Source organism: Triticum urartu, chromosome 1A (genome assembly GCF_056163025.1).
Source record: "Triticum urartu cultivar PI428250 chromosome 1A, HENAU_Tu73, whole genome shotgun sequence".
In the NCBI taxonomy this organism is placed as follows: Eukaryota; Viridiplantae; Streptophyta; class Magnoliopsida; order Poales; family Poaceae; genus Triticum; species Triticum urartu.
Genome location: NC_141873.1, coordinates 119,217,968 through 119,238,256, shown reverse-complemented (window position 1 = coordinate 119,238,256; position 20,289 = coordinate 119,217,968). Strand labels below are relative to the sequence as shown.

General features: G+C 48.1%; 1 protein-coding gene, 1 long non-coding RNA gene and 2 pseudogenes across 2 annotated transcripts; 2 read left to right on the top strand and 2 right to left on the bottom strand.

Moving 5' to 3' along the window:
* The first annotated feature begins 6,186 nt into the window (after window positions 1-6,186).
* On the top strand, window positions 6,187-10,297 carry ACX4 (acyl-CoA oxidase 4). Its single transcript, XM_048713415.2, has 13 exons — window positions 6,187-6,394; window positions 6,496-6,609; window positions 7,682-7,788; window positions 8,013-8,090; window positions 8,193-8,316; window positions 8,425-8,498; window positions 8,591-8,650; window positions 8,725-8,834; window positions 9,059-9,218; window positions 9,320-9,396; window positions 9,485-9,656; window positions 9,754-9,846; window positions 10,018-10,297. The coding sequence occupies exons 1-13, from the start codon at window positions 6,379-6,381 to the stop codon at window positions 10,144-10,146; spliced, it is 1,314 nt and encodes a 437-aa protein (XP_048569372.1). The 5' UTR covers window positions 6,187-6,378; the 3' UTR covers window positions 10,147-10,297.
* A 424-nt stretch (window positions 10,298-10,721) lies between these two features.
* Window positions 10,722-18,436, bottom strand: LOC125550422 (uncharacterized). The gene is made up of 2 exons (XR_007301632.2): window positions 17,281-18,436; window positions 10,722-11,088 (listed from the first exon to the last, which is right to left on the bottom strand). It is a non-coding gene; the product is annotated as an uncharacterized LOC125550422 (long non-coding RNA).
* On the bottom strand, window positions 11,209-13,413 carry LOC147990312 (uncharacterized; annotated as a pseudogene).
* Window positions 14,358-16,754, top strand: LOC147990311 (G-type lectin S-receptor-like serine/threonine-protein kinase At2g19130 pseudogene; annotated as a pseudogene).
* Window positions 18,437-20,289: the final 1,853 nt, after the last annotated feature.

Sequence of the window (20,289 nt, the reverse complement as noted above, 5' to 3'; positions counted from 1 at the left end):
ACTGCTGCGGATGACCTGTCAATGCTTGACCGATTACGTCAAGGTGGCCTTGCACATGTTGATGCCAATGAACCCTATGAGCCCGTCATTGATTATAGTGATGATGATGATGATTATGCATTTATTGATGATACTGATCGAGATTATTAGTAGTGTCAGGTATTACATTTTTTTTATGTTGTACTTGATGATGATACACTTAAGTGATACACATATTATTATTCATGTCGGTCTTTTTTTATGTTGTACTAATTTCGTTTACTGTTTGTCATGGCAGGTGTTGAAAGATGGTGGGCGCTGGTCGGGAGCGTGGTCTGAGGTCTTCCATTCCAGACGCACCTCTCCGCCGAGCGTTGCTGGACAGTATGGCCACACCGCCGGGCCCTTCTTCGTCGACCGCGGTGCCCACCAGGGGACGAGCTCGAGGTAGGAAGAGAGGAGGTGGGGCACGTGGTCGTGGGAGAGGAGGTAGGGCTACGGCGCCTTCCTCGCCGCCACCCCCGGCTGTTTCACCCGAGCACGTGACTGCTAGGGTGGACTCGTCCGAGGAGGAGGCTACACGGACTCCGGTCCACGAGCCTCCGGTCCACGGGTCTTGGGCCCACGAGCCTCGGGTCGACTGGCCTTCGGCCCACGAGAGTTCGGCCCACGTGACCCCGGAGGAGCACACGTCCGGATGGGGTACCTGGCCGGATCAGCCCGAGGAGCCGAGTGGCCATGCTGATGATGGTGGGGAGCCGACTGATCTTGAGGAGGAGGGGGGCACCGTCTACCAGCGTGGTGCTACACGGCTCCCGTCCGTGCTGGTGACCCGCGAGCAGAGGTGGTTGATTTTCCCTGATGGGGAGAGGTACGTAAGTGCATTTAATATTTTTGTACCTTGTGCATTCACGTTTTTTCAAATAACTAATGTGTTGGCCTTGTCATGCTGCAGGGGTTGGGACCACCATCATAGTGTCCGCCGGCCCAACTCCGTCCTTGGAGTTCTTTGCCGGCAAAACTTCCCGGGGTTTGTCACGTTACCTGGTGAGGGTCGGCTTCCAGAGCTTGGATTGAGCTGGGAGCACTACGTGGCTGCCCCAGCCCCGCCGGATGAGATTATCGACGGTGTCGTGTGCGACACGAGGGCAGACATGGTGATCAGAAAGTTTTGGGTAATTTCTCCTTTACACATTTAAAAATCTTCAACTAGCTAGTTATTAATTGTACTAATCAATATTGTCTCATTTGATTGCAGACATTCTACAGGTGTGAGGAGGGATACGAGGAGGACGCGACACATGTTATCGAGAACGTCTGCAAGCGCCTACTCCAGAACTTACGGCACGAGGCTCGGGTGCAGGTTGTTCGAGACTACTACGCCTTGCATGGTATCAAGAAGACCAAGTCGGCGTGCCGCGATAAGTTCCTGAGTAAGGAGCAGTACATGAAGGTAATTCTTAAGGCCTTCTCTACTTAAGTTCCTTCATTTAGTAATTCTTAGCCGTAGCGCTCAAGTTTCTATTTGCTAACTTAGGCGCCTCCGAGATGGTGTGCGGATCGGATGGATTGTTGGGAGGTGTTGGTCGATGAGTGGTGCTCTCCACAATGGCTAGCCCTCCACAACGAGGCCAAGGACAAACGTGCCCAAATGGAAGGTGTGCCACACCATCAAGGCAGCTCCAACTTATATCAGTTCGGGCGCAACTGGGTATGTGGTTTGCTTCATGATTCATGCAATTCATTCATCATGCTAGCTTGAGCCCTTTAATTACTAATTTTCATTGTTTCTCTCTTTCAGGCACGCTACAATAAGGCGGATAAGGTGCCAGAGGTGTACGACCTGTATGCCATGGCCCACACTGCCTCTTTCAAGAAAGTCAAGACTTTCTCTCAGTCTGACCTCGATGATGCAAACAACTTCACCAACATCTCCTCCCACAACAAGCTCGTGAGATATAGAGATGAGGGGAAGGCGAGGAAAGGGGAGGACTTTAACCCGAGCCAGGGTCCCATTGATCCAGAGCTGTTGATGATATCTGGTGGCGGGAGGTCCCATGGCTCCATAGCCATTGGAGATGGACTTATCCGTTGTCCTAGCACTCTCCCGGAGATCAAGGCGCGCCAGTCGAGCTCCGCTCCTGAGATAAGGCCTCGTGAACGGCCAGTGCAACTCGCCATCAAGGTTAGTGATACGTACTCAGTTATCTTTCTCCATTACATTCTGTGCGCTTCCATCAATGATTACAAATGGTCATGTGAGTGGTGTTGCAGGCTGCTATACAGAGTGAGAGAGATAGAACGGAGAAACTTCTGGCGGAGGCGGCGGAGAGGCAGCGGGAGTTGGAGGAGAGGACGACAAAGATGATGGAGGAGGAGAGGGCACGGAATGGCATGCAGGCAAGGGCCATGTACGAGCTCCTTGTGGTAAGTTTCTTCTGCAGATTAGCCAAAACATTCATGTAGTGTTTGTCTCATTACTAACTAGTATGACTGAGTCGTCAAAACCAAATGTGCAGTCTGTGTGCGAGAAGACAGGTCAGACCGCTCCGCCGATGCCAGTGATTGCTCCTGGGACCACGGTGAGTTTTATTGAATGGACATTACTTGCTAGTCTTAACATTTGAGTGTCATCATGCTAACAAGACATTGGAAATGATCTTTGGTGCAGCGTAACTCCAGACAAGCATCGCACGATCCTTCTCCAGCTACCGACACGAGCCACCCCGCTCCTACACCTCCTACATCTTGGTAAGTTTATCTAGTGTTTTGCTTAACACATGCATAAAGACCTAGACTTAGCTTTATTTCCTCCAATGCTTACCATAATGACCTAGACTTAGCTTCTTCACCTCCAAAATGACTTAATAAGCTTACTGACCTCCAAAACCATCCATTTTACCTAAGTTAGCTCTAAAACGATCTGTACCTAGCTTACTTATGTCAAAAATTGCATAATTAGCTTAGTTAGCTTATAGACGATCCATTTTACCTAAGTTAGCTCTAAAATGACCCATTTTACCTAGGTTAGCTTATAAATGATCCAGTTCATCCAAGTTAGCTCAAAAATGACCCATTTTACCTAGATTAGCTCCTAAATGATCCATTTTACCTACGTTAGCTTTAAAATGACCCATTTCACCTAGGTTAACTCCAAAATGACCAATCTTACCTAGGTTATCTCATAAACGATCCATTTCAACTAATTTAGCTCATAAACGATCCATTTCACCTAGGTTACCTAAAAAACGATCCATTTCACCTAAATTAGCTCTTAAATGATCCATTTCACCTAAGTTAGCTCAAAAAGATCCATTTCAACTAAATTAGCTCATAAATGATCCATTTCACCTAAGTTAGCTCAAAAACGATCCATTTCAACTAAGTTAGCTCATAAATGATCCATTTCACCTAAGTTAGCTAAAAAACGATCCATTTCACCTTAGTTACCTCAAAAATGATCCATTTCACCTTAGCTAGCTCATAAACGACCCATTTCAACTAAGTTAGCTCATAAATGATCCATTTCACCTTAACTAGCTCATAAACGACCCATTTCAACTTAGTTAGCTCATATATGATCCATTTCACGTAAGTTAGCTCATAAATGACATACTCTTCTTGTTCTAGTCTTCTTCTTGTTCTACTCTTCTTGTTCTAGTCTTCTTCTTGTTCTACTCTTCTTCTTGTTCTACTCTTCTTGTTCTAACTTTCTTATTTTTCATTTTGCAGAGTTCATTCACTTGACGAAAGCTTGCATAGATGGAGTGCTCCTTATCCCTTTCTCTGTTTTTTTTTGTATCGTTGAACTATGCATGTATCATTGGATGAAACTATTGTAATATATATGGTTGGATGCCTCTATGTTGAACTTGTTATGTATGATGGAACTATGATGAAGTTATGTGTTGGATGCATGTAATATATATGGTTGGATATCTTATATGTTTGCTCTGTAATGGCCTTTTGAAATATATCTATATATGTCATCTATATTTGTGATGAAAATTGTTGGATTTAATAAAAAACAGATAAAAGAGCCAATATGCAGGCTCTTTGCCGTCTGCCACCGACGGCAACGAGCTCTTTGCCGTCTGCCGCGGACGGCAAAGAAGACACGTGGCATCCAGCTGTGCTTCCTGGGAGCTGACCCATTTAGCCAGTTTGCCTACAGTGGCAGACGGCAAAGACTTTGCCATCAGTGGCAGACGGCAAAGAACATGCCATGTAGTGACGTGTAGATGACATCACACGGCGGACGGCAAAGACACTAGAAAGTTTGCCGTCAGCGGCGGACGGCAAAGGCCTGCCGTTAGCCACTTAACGGATTGATAGCGCAATTATTGCCGTCCGCCTTCTTTGCCGTCTGCCGAGCTCTCTTTGCCGTCTGCGGCGGACGGCAAAGACTTTGCCATCAGTAGCGGACGGCAAAGTAGCTGTTTACCGAAGCCTACTTTGCCGGAGCCTTTTGCCGTCCGCCGTTCATGCCTTTGCCGTCCGCCGTGGCGGACGGCAAAGTAGCTGATTCCTGTAGTGCGTGCGGAAACCACTTTTCTTCTCAAGCTCCAATAGCATGTGGAAGAGAATCCCTTATAAGGAGGTCCAACTCCTCTTCCACTAGCGGTATGGGACTAAACTTTCCACCACACCCATTGTCATATAACCCGCATGGGCCTTTAGCATTTTCAAAATTATTATATGGGCCTATAGCCCATACTACATTTCAACAATCCCCCGCCAGATCTCGAAGGCCATTATGTTGACTTCTATTCCAAACACTGTTTTGATATACCAGTATTTTCAGTGGAGACCTATTAAGGTTGAACATCCACCTAGAGCAAGTAGGTACATTCTTTCACAACTGAACAATGAATTATGCCTTCAATTGTCAATTTGGCATAAAGAAGTTTCATCAAATGTCTTACCAGTACTAGGCTGCCGTAAGCTGACCCCTCGGGTGCAGCATATAAGTCACACTCCTGGCCTATTCATGAGCTTGCTAGAGATCACCTCAATCGCATAGAATGTGACCAACAATTGGCTCATGTAAGTGTGTTCCTCCAAAGATCACTCCGTAGGATAGCAGCTTACTTATATAAGCTCTGGAACACATTAAGACGGTAGTCAACCCACCATACATTATCCGAGAGTATTGCATCTCTAATGGAGAGGGTTAGTAAAGTTACTCTCCTCAGTTAACCACTAGCTTGTTTTCCTAGGTCCTACTTCACATGATCACCGATCACATAGGTTAGGTTACCACTATGGCAACTCATGTGGGTCTCGTACCCATCTCCCTCGATGCATTTTCTATCACAACACATGTTAGCCCTTTAGTAAAGGGATCTGCCAGATTTTTAGCTGGCTGGATATAATCCAACGCTATCACTCCGAAATTTCTTAAACGTGTGACAAGCTTGGATAGGAAATCGCCGCTATGACGCCACCACAAGGGTGGGGTGCCCGAGCCAGCCAAGGAGGCCACTGCCTCCAACTCGGTCAGATCTGGTGCGAGAGCAGGAGGGCACGAGGAGCCTCGCCAGGGCAAGGCACGGGCAGCCAGCCGACCGGAAGTGTGTGTGTGTGTGCCGGGGGGGGGGGGGGTGGAGGCGAGGAGCGGCAGCCACCGACGGAGCGGGGGCCTGAAAGACAACAGGACATTGCCGCGCCGAGGGAAAAGGCCTCGCTGCCGCCTTCACAGGTACCAGCAAGCGTTTCGCTGGCTAGGCCTTTGGCGGCGGCGCGGCGGGGAGAAGGTACGACAGCTAGGGTTGTCCTCGAGTCACCATAGAGGCGATGCGAGCGGGGGTGGGGGGTGTGGGGGGGGGGGGGGAGGTGATCTCAGCCTCTTCCGTTTCTGAGTTATGCGTATACTTCAAACAAATCTTGTACGCGGAGTAAAAAAGATCGGAGTGAGTATAAGATCTATATGGTGTATTTCACGCGGTAAATTCTGTAGAATGTTTGGAAAGTTTCACGGAAGGGATGCGCCGTCTGATTCAAATCCGATGGCCTCTGCTTGCACCGAGAGACCATGCCGTACCACACACCGAATGAAACTGCACTGACATCCGGAGTCCACTCGAGCTCTGACCTCATTTGTCAGTGACCCATACACACAACGTCGCGTACACGCAAATCCCTCGCCGCTGGCCGGCCGCCTGCCACGTCATGCCGATCAGGCAACAATGAAGTTGCGTCAGTGACTTGTGGGCCCCGCCAGCTCAGTTAGCGTACCGTCTATTAACTCTCGAAATGGCCGGATAGCTCCTCTCCTGCGAAGCTTTTCGTCTCTGTCCCCCTTCCCAACTACTCCTCCACCTCGATCGAGAGAAGCTCGGATCCCCGGAGGAGAGGAGAGGAGAGGAGCCCACTTTAGCTCTCGGTTGCGCCGCGGCTATGGGGAGCCTGCGAGGTGAGCGGCGGACTGAGCTCCGGGGCGTCCGGGTTTCCCGCGCGGATTGAGCGGCTTCTGATTCTGGGGGGGTGTTGATTTCGTGCGCTGGTGTCGTGCAGGCGGAAGCGGCGGAGAAGGGAGGAACGAGGACGGAGGGAAAGTAGGGCTACCGGCGTTGGAGGTGGCGCTCGCGTTCCCGCAGGCCACGCCGGCGTCCCTGTTCCCGCCCGCCGGTGAGATCCCCCGTTCCGTTTCATTGATTTTGTTCTTTGACCATCTTTTTCGGTTTAAATTAGCTGCTGGTTTTGGTTGTACGTAGTGGTAAGATCAGTGGCGGACCTAGAAATAAAATGGAGGATGTGCACACTTCAAAAAAAATAAAGTCTATTTCAATTAGCTTGCATGGGCCTTAAAAATAAGCTAATTCTTACATGGTGAAAAAATGTTTTCCAAAAATCTGGGTGTGCCATGGCACACTGGCACACCCCCTGGGTACGCCATTGGGTAAGATGGTTGTATTTTGGGGGTCACGTAGAGCAATTGTTAGGTGAACTGTCTTATTTGTCTCTTTGGAGAGGAGGGTCCACTGTTCTGTTCATCACTTTGAGGTTATCATTACACTGGAAAGAATCCAGCGTGCTCTTGAGAAAACGAGGGTTAGGAGCGCTTTATTGGATACCCAAATTCTGGAAATGTGTTTTGAATTTTCGGTTAATATTGGTGGAACCGTGTTTGTGATTTAGTTATGTTCGTATAATTGACGTTAGTGAAACTTATTTGCTTTTGCACCTGTCCACAATGATAGTAGGAGTTCCTTAATGTCATTTTCAGTCTAAAATATGGGGTAGTTTTCCATTTGCACACTGCAACAGACTAATAAAGAGCAAATTTACAAGAATGATCTGGATTTTCACTAAGGTAAACGTGATTATATTTTTTGCTTGTGCGTTTAAGAATGCTTGTCTTGGACTTATTGATCACCGGGTTGGGCGCTTTCACAATGTATACAATTAATTAGCAACTTTTCCTTGCAGCGCCAAGCAGAAATGGACATGTTATTTTTGTCAGAAAGTAGTTGTATCCACTCACAAAAATTAAAGAGCAAAAGAAGGCACTTGTTCCTCTTGTTTCACAATCTTTCACCTGCTTACAGTGTACTAGATTCATTAATTTCTGTGTCAGTTATATTATTCAACATTGTACAGTTTTTCCTGCAGATTTTGGTTACAACATAATCTACAGCATTTGAATTATGCACTGTGCAGTGTCGGACTAATTGTAAGTTCACTAATTGTTTTTTTGCAGTGTCGGACTACTACCAGCTTGATGATTTGCTGACCGGTGAAGAGAAGGCGCTTAGGAAGAAAGTCCGTGCTATTTCAGAGAAAGAAATTGCACCCATTATGACCGAAGTATGTTCTTGCTACAGACATTTCCTATTTCGTTTCATGTTCTCAGAGAAATAACATATAATCTGGACTAATGTTATGGTGCAACATGTCTTCATACTGAAACTTTGTAGTACATACTGCTGCTAGTTTTGTCTTGTCATGTTAGATGCCTACTCTTTTTGTAGTAGCTGTTGTGACAAACTGATGGCTGATGTGCCAAAAACTTTGTTATTTTGCTTTTGCAGTACTGGGAGAAGGCAGAATTCCCATTTCATGCCATTCCGAAACTTGCAACTCTTGGCTTAGCTGGAAGTACAACGAAGGTACAAACTACTCAATCTTCTATTCGTGCTGTACTATGTAATGTTGGATTTGTACATGTACAATGTTAGAATTTGTTTTTCACAAACTTTGTGGCGTTACAGGGATATGGGTGCCCAGGACTCTCGCTTACAGCGAGTGCCGTTTCTATAGCAGAAGTTGCACGGGTTGATGCAAGCTGCTCTACATTTATTCTAGTGCACTCCTCTTTGGCAATGTCCACAATTGGTAAAGTTGTTGGGTTTTTTCAAAAGATTATGTTTGATATTCTGTTTGACTTTGACCAACAACAACTTACTTGAGCTCGTGTTTTAATTCTGTATGTGTGAAGAACAGCCCTTTGTGGATCAGAGGCTCAAAAGCAGAAGTACCTACCATCGTTAGCTCAGTTTAAAACTGTTGGTTGCTGGGTGAGTCACATTATCCAGTAGCTTATATATACAATATGCAATGTGTTATTATCATTATCTCCTCTTCCTAAGAGTGTGTCCGGTTTCTGTAGGCTTTAACAGAGCCAGATTATGGAAGTGATGCAAGCTCCTTGAAAACTTCAGCAACCAAGGTTTAATATTTATTACTGTATTTGAGAAAATTTAAGTTTTTTCTTCACTACCTTATCATGTTATGATTTTTAAGGTACCTGGCGGTTGGCAATTAGATGGCCAAAAGCGCTGGATAGGTAACAGCACGTTTGCAGATGTGCTTGTAATTTTGGCTAGGAATGCAGACACAAAGCAACTAAACGGGTAATCATCTTGTTTTGGACTACTGTTGATAGCATTGTGTTAATATCATGTACTACCTCTGTAAACTACAGTAATATAAGATCTTTTAGATCACTACTTCAGTGATCTAAAAGATATTTATATCAGTTTACAGAGGGAATACATGTCAGTATGAAGTTATTTCTCTGCTTATTAATGCAGAACTACCCTGCTTGTGAATGATGAATCTGATACACTTTCTTCAGATTCATTGTGAAGAAGGGAGCGCCTGGTTTGAGAGCCACAAAAATTCAAAACAAAATTGGACTTAGAATGGTTCAGAATGGCGATATCCTTCTGAATAAAGTATTTGTCCCAGAAGAAGACAGATTAACAGGCATCAATTCATTTCAGGATATAAGCAAGGTACCTGCCACCCCCAACTTCCCTGCTCTTTGTTAACCGATTGGAGTTGCTGCTTGGTGATGTTATCTTAGTTCTTATTTACTCTTGGACTGCTGAAATAGGTCCTAGCAATGTCACGTATTATGGTGGCTTGGCAGCCAATTGGCATATCGATGGGCGTCTACGACATGTGCCATCGGTCCGAACCTCACCTATCCTTCATCAATTTACAATTATCTTTGTACTGGTCTATACCTATTTGACTTTGCACATTTGCCACTGGATAGGTATTTGAAAGAAAGGAAGCAGTTTGGAGCTCCCCTGGCAGCCTTTCAGCTCAACCAAGAAAAGCTTGTTCGGATGCTTGGTAACATCCAGGCCATGCTCCTTGTCGGCTGGCGCTTGTGCAAGCTCTATGAGTCAGGCAAAATGACACCAGGCCATGCTAGTTTGGGCAAGGTCCGTAAATTGCTATGTAGCTAGCCAATGGTCTCTTTGTTTAAGTCGCATATGGTGTCTTGACATGTACAGTGTACTGATCAATGTTTGAATTCAGGCATGGACGTCCAGCAAGTCAAGGGAGGTAGTTTCTCTGGGCCGAGAGCTATTGGGCGGCAATGGAATTTTGGCTGATTTTCTAGTAGCAAAGGTAAAAAGTGCTAACATTTAATATCCATTTGATCATCTCCGAACATGGTAGTTTCTCACAGGCTGATGAATGGCCTATTGTTAGCCACAGCACTTCATAAACCACTTGATTTTCTCCATTTCTTGGTGTCTAGTAAAGAAACATTGATCATAACTATCTCAACCTTTGCAGGCCTTCTGCGATCTGGAACCGATTTACTCATATGAGGGCACCTACGACATCAACAGCCTTGTGACCGGAAGAGAAATCACCGGGATCGCGAGCTTCAAACCTGCTGCGGTAGCGAAATCTCGGCTGTAATTCTTCTTCTGCCTCCAGCTATGATGAACAGCAAAGTATGACCCCCACCTTGTATTCTGGTGGGTACGAGTAAGATCGGAATAAGTGCAACCGAATGATCAAATGTAATCTGTAAAGCGAAAGAATAAAGTCGGAGCTGGATTTGTATCTATGTAATGGTACAGCATATGGAGTCTAACCTCTCATGACCAGTGTTTGTGCTGTGGGGGGTCGTACCAGCTTCTACATAATGGAATTGTGCAGTTTAGGAGACTTTTCCCCTGATACTTACCTGTGAGATGAGATGGGTGCAGATTATGTGCCATTTTTTGGGTGAGAAAATGTGCCCTTCGTTTAATAGGGAACAGCAGATGCCCTGCTCTCACACCCTCGAATCCTAACTGGTAGCAGTAGAGCAGCACCGGTGGGGAGGTAGGGCTGAGGAGTCCTGAGTGGCTGTCAGAAATGCAAGACTGGGGGAGGTAAACAAAGACCGGCACAATGGATCAGATTCTGCAACATAGAATAGCAGCAGCATTCGAGAGAAACTGATCTGGTGCTGCGTAATAATCGACCACATATAAACATGGGGAACATGTGATGAGAGCTCTGCATTTTATCTGTATGGTGCATGTACAATATGAAAGACATTGTTCCCAACAACAATAACACTAACACATATGTGGAAACTGGGTAGCCATAGAGGCCAGGGGAAGGTAGATGTGCAGAAACGCTTCCATGTTGCAACAAGGGTAATGCTTGCCAGGGAACTGTCTTCTGACCTAACTATGGAAATGTTCAAGTGCAACAAAACTAAAGAGATTGATTGCTACGCTTTGAACTTCCATGGGCCATGACTTGCCTGCCAGCTTATACATATATCAGATTGTCTGTGTTCACTGCTCCGTGCAAAAGAGAGCGAGAGAATATATTCATGGATGCACAACGTGCTATCAAGTCTCCCTGCGGAAGTTCATGAAAAAAATGTTCATTTGTGGATAATACCAAAATAAACAACCTTTTGGCGCATAAAGAGAGAATATACATTCAAGGATTGACACCATGCTATTGGTCTCCCTGCAAAAGATATGTGAATATGATAACTTGTGAAAAATACCAAAATAACAATTCTGTGAATTACATAATTGTTATACCAGTCACTCATCTCTTGTCTTTTATGTACAATGCGCAAATGACTGTATTTTTGCTACTACTATTTGCAAATGAACATGGTATACTGATAGGAGCTGGGATCCTACCAGGTCTAGCTCGTAGGTTGTACGGGTGGAAGGGGGCTTGGCATGGAGGAAGATGAGGTCGCCGGCACTGGGGCGCCGCCGCGTGCGCGCGCGAGAGAGAGAGGGCGCAGGAGGCGGCGGGTAGGGTTAGGTCTCTCGGCTCCCTTCGGGAAGCCGAGCAAATATGATTGCTTCTGCTTAACTTCAAACAAGTCCTTACATGAGTTTATATAATCTTCAAATACGATAACTGGCTAAGCCCCTAATAACGATAAGATAACTGAGCCGGGCCCCTAATTGCCTGGGCTGTAGTATATGCCGGCCATAACATCTCTCCCCTCCTGCACAAACAGCTCGTCCTCGAGCTGGAAGGCGGGGAAGCGCTTGCGGAATTCCTCAAGGTGATCAATGGGCGCCAAACACCTCCGCGTCAGCTAGGGCGGGCAGGTCGCCGAGCCCGGCGGCGGCAGTGTCCTCCTCAATGTAGTCCGCAACCTCCAGGTAGAAGAGTCGCGGGCAGACGTGGCCGGGCACGTAGGGCCTGTCGCAGTTGAAGCACAACCCTGGCGGCGACGCTCGAGTTGCTCGGCCGGGGTGAGCCGGCGGAAAGGGCGCGCCGCGGTCGCGGCGAGGGGCGCCGCGGAAGCTTGAGCAGGCCGACCCTGCGCGGGAACTTCCGGCCAGGGTGGCGGCCCAGCGGCCCGGGCGGTGACGCCTGCTGGATGGCCACCGCGCGGGCGTGGTACATGGCCGTCCGGAGGTCCTGTGGCCCGCGCATCTTCATGTCCACGCGAATGTGGTCCGGTAGGCCGTCGACGAAGAGCTCAGCCCACTGACGAGCCGAAACGCCGGGGACATGGCACGCCAGTGCCTGGAAGCGGTCGACGAAGTCTTGCACTGTGGTGAGGAACGGAAGGCGCCCAAGCTCCGCCAGACGGTTCCCGCATATAGGCGGACCGAAGCGCAAGAGGCACAGATCATGGAAACGCTCCCATGGTGGCATGCCGCCCTCGTCCTGCTCGAGGGCGTAATACCACGTCTGGGCGACACCTCGTAGATGATAGGAGGCGATCCAGGTGCGATCGGACGCGAGCGTGCGCTGCCCCTGAAAAAATTGGTCGCATTGGTTGAGCCAATTCAGGGGGTCGACGGTGCCGTCGTAGGTCACGAACTCCAGCTTGGAGAATCTCGGTTGTGGCTGGGCGTGGATGACGGGCGGGTATGTGTCATCCGCGCGGAACCGCGAGGACGACGACGCCGAGTGTGCGGACTGCAAAGTACCGCCATGGAAAAGGTTCCCATCCACACCATCGTAGGGACCCGCGGCACCCGAGGACCCGCCAAACTGCATGGTCGGGGGCGGCGCCAGCGATGACAGCACGTGCAGTTGTTCTGAGGCCATCGTGTAGACTGGCTCGATGGACCCGGCGAGCCAGGCCGGCAGTGGAGATGGTGACGCAGGAAAATGGAACTGGTGGATGGGCACCCCGGGCGCCGTTGACGGAAGGCTCGGCCCAGAGATCGCTGGTGGCGGCGGCGGTGGCTGCTGCTGTGGCAGCGGCATGATGGATGCGACGGAGGTCGCCGGTGGTGGCGGCTGCCGCGGGAGCTACTGCGGCCCCGTGATTGTGGTGACGGGGGCGGGCGGCTGCAGCCCATAGTGCCCCGCGAGGAAGGTGCAGGTGCCTTGGACCGCCTGAGTCAGGTCCCGGAGCGCCGCCATCATCTCCTCCGGGGTGAGCACGGCGGGGGCGGGCACGGGTGGCATCCAGGCGGCGGATGAGACCGGCTCGGTCAGGGACATGGCGCTGGACGCGGTGGTCATCGGCGACGAAGAGGCAATCGGCAGCGGAAGGGAGGGGGTGGGCGGTGGCGCGGACATGATCGAGCCTGAGACACCTGATACATTGATAGGAGTTGGGATTCTACCAGGTCTAGCTCGTAGGTTGTAGGGTGGAAGGAGGCTTGGCGTGGAGGAAGACGAGGTTGCCGCCGCTGGGGCGCCGTCGCGCACGCACGAGAGAGAGGGCGCAGGAGGCGGCGAGTAGGGTTAGGTCTCCTGGCTCCCTTCAAGAAGCCGAGCAAATATGATTGCTTCTGCTTAACTTCAAACAAGTCTTTACATTTTTTTTTGAGGGGAACCAAGTTTATTCATTCATAAGCCACAGAACGTGGAATACATCTCGGATCATGGGGTTGGCCAAGCCACACGTGGCGCCCCTGACCTAAAGAATGAGCAAACTTGGCTATGCTATGAGCATTGTTATTCGAGTCTTTACATGAGTTTATATAATCTCCGAATACGATAACTGGGCTAAGCCCCTAATAACGATAAGATAACTGGGCCAGACCCCTAACTGCCTGGGCTGTAGTATATGCCCGCCATAACATATACCATCTTTTCCTTCCATAAAATCTCAACGGTTTGTCAAATTTTGAGGCGTACGTTATCCAAGTAGGACACATATGTAACTACTTGCAGTTAAACTGACGTGCCTCTTTGATGGACCATCATTGTTCATGTGGAAGTGGTCAGTTCAAAATTTCTACACTTCTTCCTGTCAACAATGTGAAAAGACCCTATATTCTGGGAGATTTTGTTTGACCAGTTAGACCATTCTATAGTCCACATCAGTCATAGGGGCTTTCCCTGGTACCCAACCTGACCACGGAGCAGCACAGTAGAATATTCTACCTGCAACCCCCATGTGGTTATGCTCTGCCCGCTCATATGACATGCGTGATGCGTTTCGTCCATGTCGTCGTCCCCCTCTTCCAGATTTCAGAATGGATGCATCAATCGGCAGTCCTAGTCCACATTCTCCTCTTCCAGATTTCAGAATGGATGCACCAATCGGCAGTCCTAGTCCACAGCCACCCAACTTTGCCACAATGTCAAGTTATAGTCCACCGCCCAAAGAGGCCAAGACTCTTCACCTCCAGATGTTAAAACATGACCCGGGACCGCATCCAACCTTCAACCAGACAACCACAATGCCTCTTGTTGCCATCCTATTCATACTTCTCATCTCCGCCTTCCACGCCCCATGTTCTGCAGCAAGAAGCACGATTTTAGCCGGTGATCGCCTCACCGGCGATGACAAGCTTGTCTCTCGCAATGGCAAGTTCGTGCTCGGCTTCTTCCAACCAGGCAGTGAGTACTCCTCCCAGCAGACTCCCGCTCACTGGTACATAGGCTTATGGTTTGGTAAGATACCCAAGTTAACCCCAGTGTGGGTTGCGAATAGGGACAAACCAATTGTAAACCTTGAAATGTCGGAGCTCACGATCTCCGATGATGGTAACCTTGTCATCTTAGATAAAGACACCAAATCAACAATTTGGTCGACCCATGCTAATATCACCGCCAAGAACACTACAGTTCTGCTCATGGACAATGGGAACCTCATCTTAGGAGATGCATCTAACTCATCCAACGTCATATGGCAGAGCTTTGATTACCCTACTGATGGTCTGCTCCCTGGTGCAAAGCAAGGCGTGGATAAGGTCACCGGTTTGACTCGTCACCTCGTTTCCAAGAAGAGCTTGATTGATCCAGCTCCTGGCCGTTATTGTGTGGAATTAGATACAACTGGTCCTGGCCAATTCCTCTATAAACTATGCAACTCGTCCATAGTATATTACTCTAGTGGAGAATGGAATGGTCATTACTTCAACTCGATGCCAGAAATGAATGGAGCCAATCTTTTTACCTTTAAATTTGTCAACAATGACAAAGAGGAGTACTTCATAAAAAATGTAACAGATGACAAGCTGATATCTGTTAGCCTTTTGGACATTACTGGACAGGAAAAGCAACTCATCTGGGTTGAAAGTTCACAAGATTGGGCGACGGTCTTCACCCAGCCTAAAGATCAATGTGATGTCTATGCTACATGTGGACCATTCACAATCTGCAACAGCAACACAGCCCAAGTGTGTGATTGCCTGAAGGGCTTCTCAATAAGGTCACCTAAGGATTGGGAGATAGAGGACCGGTCTGGCGGGTGCATAAGAAATGTGTCACTGGACTGCGGTGCCAGGAACCAAAGCAGAAATGCAACAACTGACAAGTTCTACCCCATGACAAAGGTCACACTGCCTGCAATGCCCATAGTTATAGAAGCTGCTGGGAGCATAGACCATTGTGCACAAGCTTGCCTAGATGATTGCTCTTGCATTGCATATTCCTACAGCGACAGATGCTCCCTCTGGTATGATGACTTGCTTAACATAAAAAAAGGCGATATCGGAACTACTAGAAATGAAGAGGTTCTCTACTTACGCATCTCTGTCAAGGATGCAGAAAGTTGGACAAATACAAAGAGAGGGAAGGGGGTTATTTGGGCTACTACTGCTGCAAGTGTCGTTGCTTTGCTTTTGTTGACAGTTGTCATGTGGTTTCTACTAATATGGAGGAGCAAGAGAAAGCACACTACCGGCATGTACAATAATGCACAAGGTGGCAATGGAATTGTAGCTTTCAGATACATTGATCTGCAACATGCAACCAAAAATTTCTCAGAGAAGCTAGGGGGAGGGAGCTTTGGATCTGTATTCAAGGGGTTACTGACTGACTCTACAGCTATTGCGGTGAAAAGGCTTGATGGTGTCCGTCAGGGAGAGAAGGAATTCAGAGCCGAAGTGAGTTCAGTTGGAATCATCCAACACATCAATTTGGTTAAATTAATTGGCTTTTGCTGCAAGGGCAGTATGAGACTGCTTGTGTATGAATACATGCCAAATCTTTCCCTCGATGCACATCTCTTCCGCAGCAACACAAAGGTACTAAGCTGGAGTGTCCGTTACCAAATAGCCCTTGGAATTGCAAGAGGATTAGCATACTTGCATGAGAGTTGCAGGGATTGTATCATACACTGTGATATCAAGCCACAGAACATACTTCTGGACACCTCATTTGTACCTAAAGTTGCAGACTTTGGTATGGCCAAATTTCTAGGGAGGGATTTTAGCAGAGTTTTGACTACATTTAGAGGAACTATAGGCTATCTTGCACCTGAATGGATCAGTGGAGTAGCCATTACACCAAAAGTGGATGTCTACAGCTACGGCATGATGTTGCTTGAAATAGTATCAGGTCGGAGCAACAATACATGTAAGGAGAATAGCAGCAGTGGTGATCATTCGGCATATTTCCCGGTTCAAGTTGCAAGGAAACTTCTAGCAGGGGACGTTGTGGGCTTGTTGGATGACAAGTTGCATGGTGATGTTAACTTGGATGAAGTTGAGAGGGTCTGCAAGGTGGCTTGCTGGTGTATCCAAGATGGCGAATCCAATCGACCGACCATGGGAGAAGTGGTTCAAATCCTCGGCGGTTTGTTAGAACTTGAAGTACCCCCAATACCAAGACTGCTTCAAGCTATTGCATGAAGGTCACCAATCACCTTAAACTATATCCCAGTCTGAAGGCAAAGCAGTGCCGATTAAGGTTAAGATATGGTACTCGATGAGAATAACATTATGATGGACCTGCTTCTATGGTCCATAATCACTGCAATTTGTAACTTATTTTCTGCAACTTATCTTCAATGCATCTAAGAATTATATTTTGGGAGACTGATCCCATGTATATTTGTATGGACCTGCTTTTATGGTCCATAATCACTGCAATTTGTAAGCATATATCTTCTGTTAATTATCTTTGAGGGAAGCATCCAAGGATGACATGTTAGGAGAGACTGATCCCACAATTATTTCATACTAGGACTAGCCGGCAGGAGTCTCTGTTAAGTCGTTTTGTGTGCATTCTATGCTGGATGTATTGCATACGATCTGTGCTATTTAGGCAATTTAGTTAGTGAATAACCTTGCCAAACCTTAGAATCTCAAACACGATTCACCCATATTGCTAAAGAAAAAGGACAACGAAGTCGAGGGTTCCGCGATTTGGATTTACCGGTCGCCCGTTGCAGCCGCCGGTGTACGGGCCGGCCGCGACCGCTCTCGTCGGTCGCCGCCGTCGTGGAGGACGGGGCCGCAGCGCCGCGTACCAGTTTCGGCGGCACCGCTGTCCGCCGGAAGACCGTCGCCGTCCCGCAGTCGGCGTCGGCCCTGGCGGCACCGCATCAAGTATGCTCCGAGTGGGCCTGAACTTCCTCCCCTTCCTGGCCGGCAGCAGCATACGTGCGAGACAGCAAGCAGCAGTGTTTTTCTCTCTCGCATCGCTGCGCCTCCGCATTCCGCTCGCAGGAGGATTCCCCGTGTGTATTTGATTTTGTCTATAAATTTCAATATACACAAGAATTGACCCCATTACTAGTCGCGCAAACGGCGCCCCCTCGCCTATGCCACATCATCACAGCGGCTCAGCCAATGACGAGAGAGGCACACTGTATATCGAATGAAGAAAGAAACAAAATATGATTTCATCGCACAAACGGCGCCCCCTCGCCTATGCCACATCATCACAGCGGCTCAGCCAATGACGAGAGAGCCACACTGTATATCGAATGAAGAAAGAAACAAAATGTAATTTCCTCGAGCGTCGGATTGGGCAAGCGACTCCTCCCAGCTAGGTTACCGCCGCCGCCCTCCTCCCCCACGCTCGTGCCCTCCATCTTCCCCCTAGCTCCATCTCCTCCGCCCTCGGCCTGCGCTCCATCCCTTCCCTCCTTGTTCGCCGACGAGCGTGAACCGCCGGAAACAGCAACAGATGGAGACGTCGAGAGGACATCAGGCCAAGGTGAGTTCCCAATCCTCACATCCTCTGTCTCTCTGTATTGCTTGACACGCGGGACCTCAGCTTCCGCATCACTCGCCGCCGCGGCCGATGCAGACAGGCCCTTCAGAGCCGCCGTCGACCGAGCCAGTGCCCGCGCAAGCCAAGGCTGCCACGGGCCAGGCCGTGATTCCGGCGTCGACCAAGGCGATACGGTTCCCCCTCCAGCCGGGCAAGGCCAGCTTCGGCACCAAGCGCCTGGTCAAGGCCAACCATTTCATCGCCTAGCTCAACACTATGATGTATGTTTCTTGTTCTTCTATTATCCCCATGATTAATCAGCAACACTCTCTTGTCTTGAAGAAAATCATGTGTGCGTGCGTGTGTGTCCTAATCTTCCATTCAGATTCATTGTGCAATGTGGGTATATTAATTTTGCAATGTTCTCTGTGGGTAAATGTTCCTATTTATCTGTGTATACTCTTGCGACGATTCCTGTAAACTGGAACATTGTAATTCTGGGGCATGGTTTTGTCAACTTCAATACTAGGTGAAAACCATCAACACTTTGCCCAAGTTGAAATTAAGGTGGAAATCTGACATTCTGCTTGCATTGTGTTGCTGAACGATAATTATATTAGGACAAGTAGATGTTCCTGATTTGCTGCACTTATTTTCCTAAACAAATGAAGCACCATCCGCTGGAACAGTTTTTATTTTCGTTTCAGTATTTTGTACAACCCCCATTCCATAATTCTTGTCGTCGTTTTGAACTAAAACGACAGCAAGGATTATGGATCGAAGGGAGTACCTATGAATTGGTCCTTCTACAAATCTCTTCTCAATAGTTTTCATGCAAAACTGAATGCAGAGGATGATACTTTAGCAGATTGTCCAAAGACCTTTTCTAAGAAGGTTTGCATTCATCATTTTCTTCCCAATTACAATATCAGTAAGATCAGTTTAACTAGACTATCCATATATGCTTGTTTTGGCTCTGAGCAGGAAGTGCTGACGCATTGGTATGCTGATCACACGACTGCGGACCGACGGACTGATGAGCAGTCAGTTCTAGACCTACAGACTGCTTAGCAAGCGGTCCCGAAGCATTAGACTGCTTAGCAGTCCGTTCCACCAGGTTGGTCTGCTGAGCATGTGCTGCAGCTGGGTCTCCCCCCGCTGCTTCAACGGCCGGCATCTGAACCGGTGGTGCGTCTTCAGCAGTTGTAGGCCTTGCCACTGGCTGCTTTGGGGCAGAGAATGACATGGCCTGTATGCCACAAACTTAGGCCGGCTGATCAAAGGTTGATGCATCAGCCCGCGAGAGTTGCTGTGGCAAGGAGAGCGTCACCGGTTGAGGGGTGACAGTGGTTGCTCTCGGCGGGGCTTTAAGGATCTCATCGATGAACTCTATTTCCTTTCGTGGCCACTGGATATGATGTAACAGTGTTTCTCCCAAGGTCCTTTGCTCATCGAAGTCTCCTAGGACATTATTTAGGGCAAATTGATTGAATCCAGGCTTTACTTCACTCACGTAGCACTTCACACAGCCCGGTTTCAATGGCACATTGTCCAACAAGAGGCCATCTTCCAAGAAGGGTGGGAAAACTAAAGCTGTTGCACATTTTAATGTACCTTCATAATGTGTAAGCACGCCCTTCAGTCTGTCTTTCATTCTAGATAGATCAAATATAGCATCATCACGAGCAGCTGCAGTCTCAGTGTCGCAGGGGTCAGCTGATGCACATCTACTCTTGTGTAGTGTTGTCACGCAATAAGCAACATCCTCCATGCCCTCCCCTCCCATCTGCTGGCTATCTATCAATGTTAGATTCTTTTGCATCATCATTGACTCCTCAACATCCTTTTGAACAGCCGGATAAATCTCCTTCCTCAACCTTTCATACAATGCATTCTGCTTCATTTCACTCATCGCTTTTTCATGCCGAGCCTCTCTTCTTTGCTGAGTGTGGAAGCCCTCTTGTGCAGGACATTAACACACATACCCCTTGCACGGCCAGGGGGCTCTTTTGTTTACAGAGCAACAGACAGAATGTCACATGGCCCTGAGTTCATGTAGAACCTTCCAGGGATCTTGGAAGCCTCTAACATCACTTGATACAGTTTGGTGTCACGTGAGTTTTCAAAGTAATAAGTTCCGTCATCACGCCTCTTTGCACGTGCCCGCAAGTAGTCTCTGGCACGTTGGCCCCTGATTTCACTAAAGGCCAGATTCCCACCCGCCAC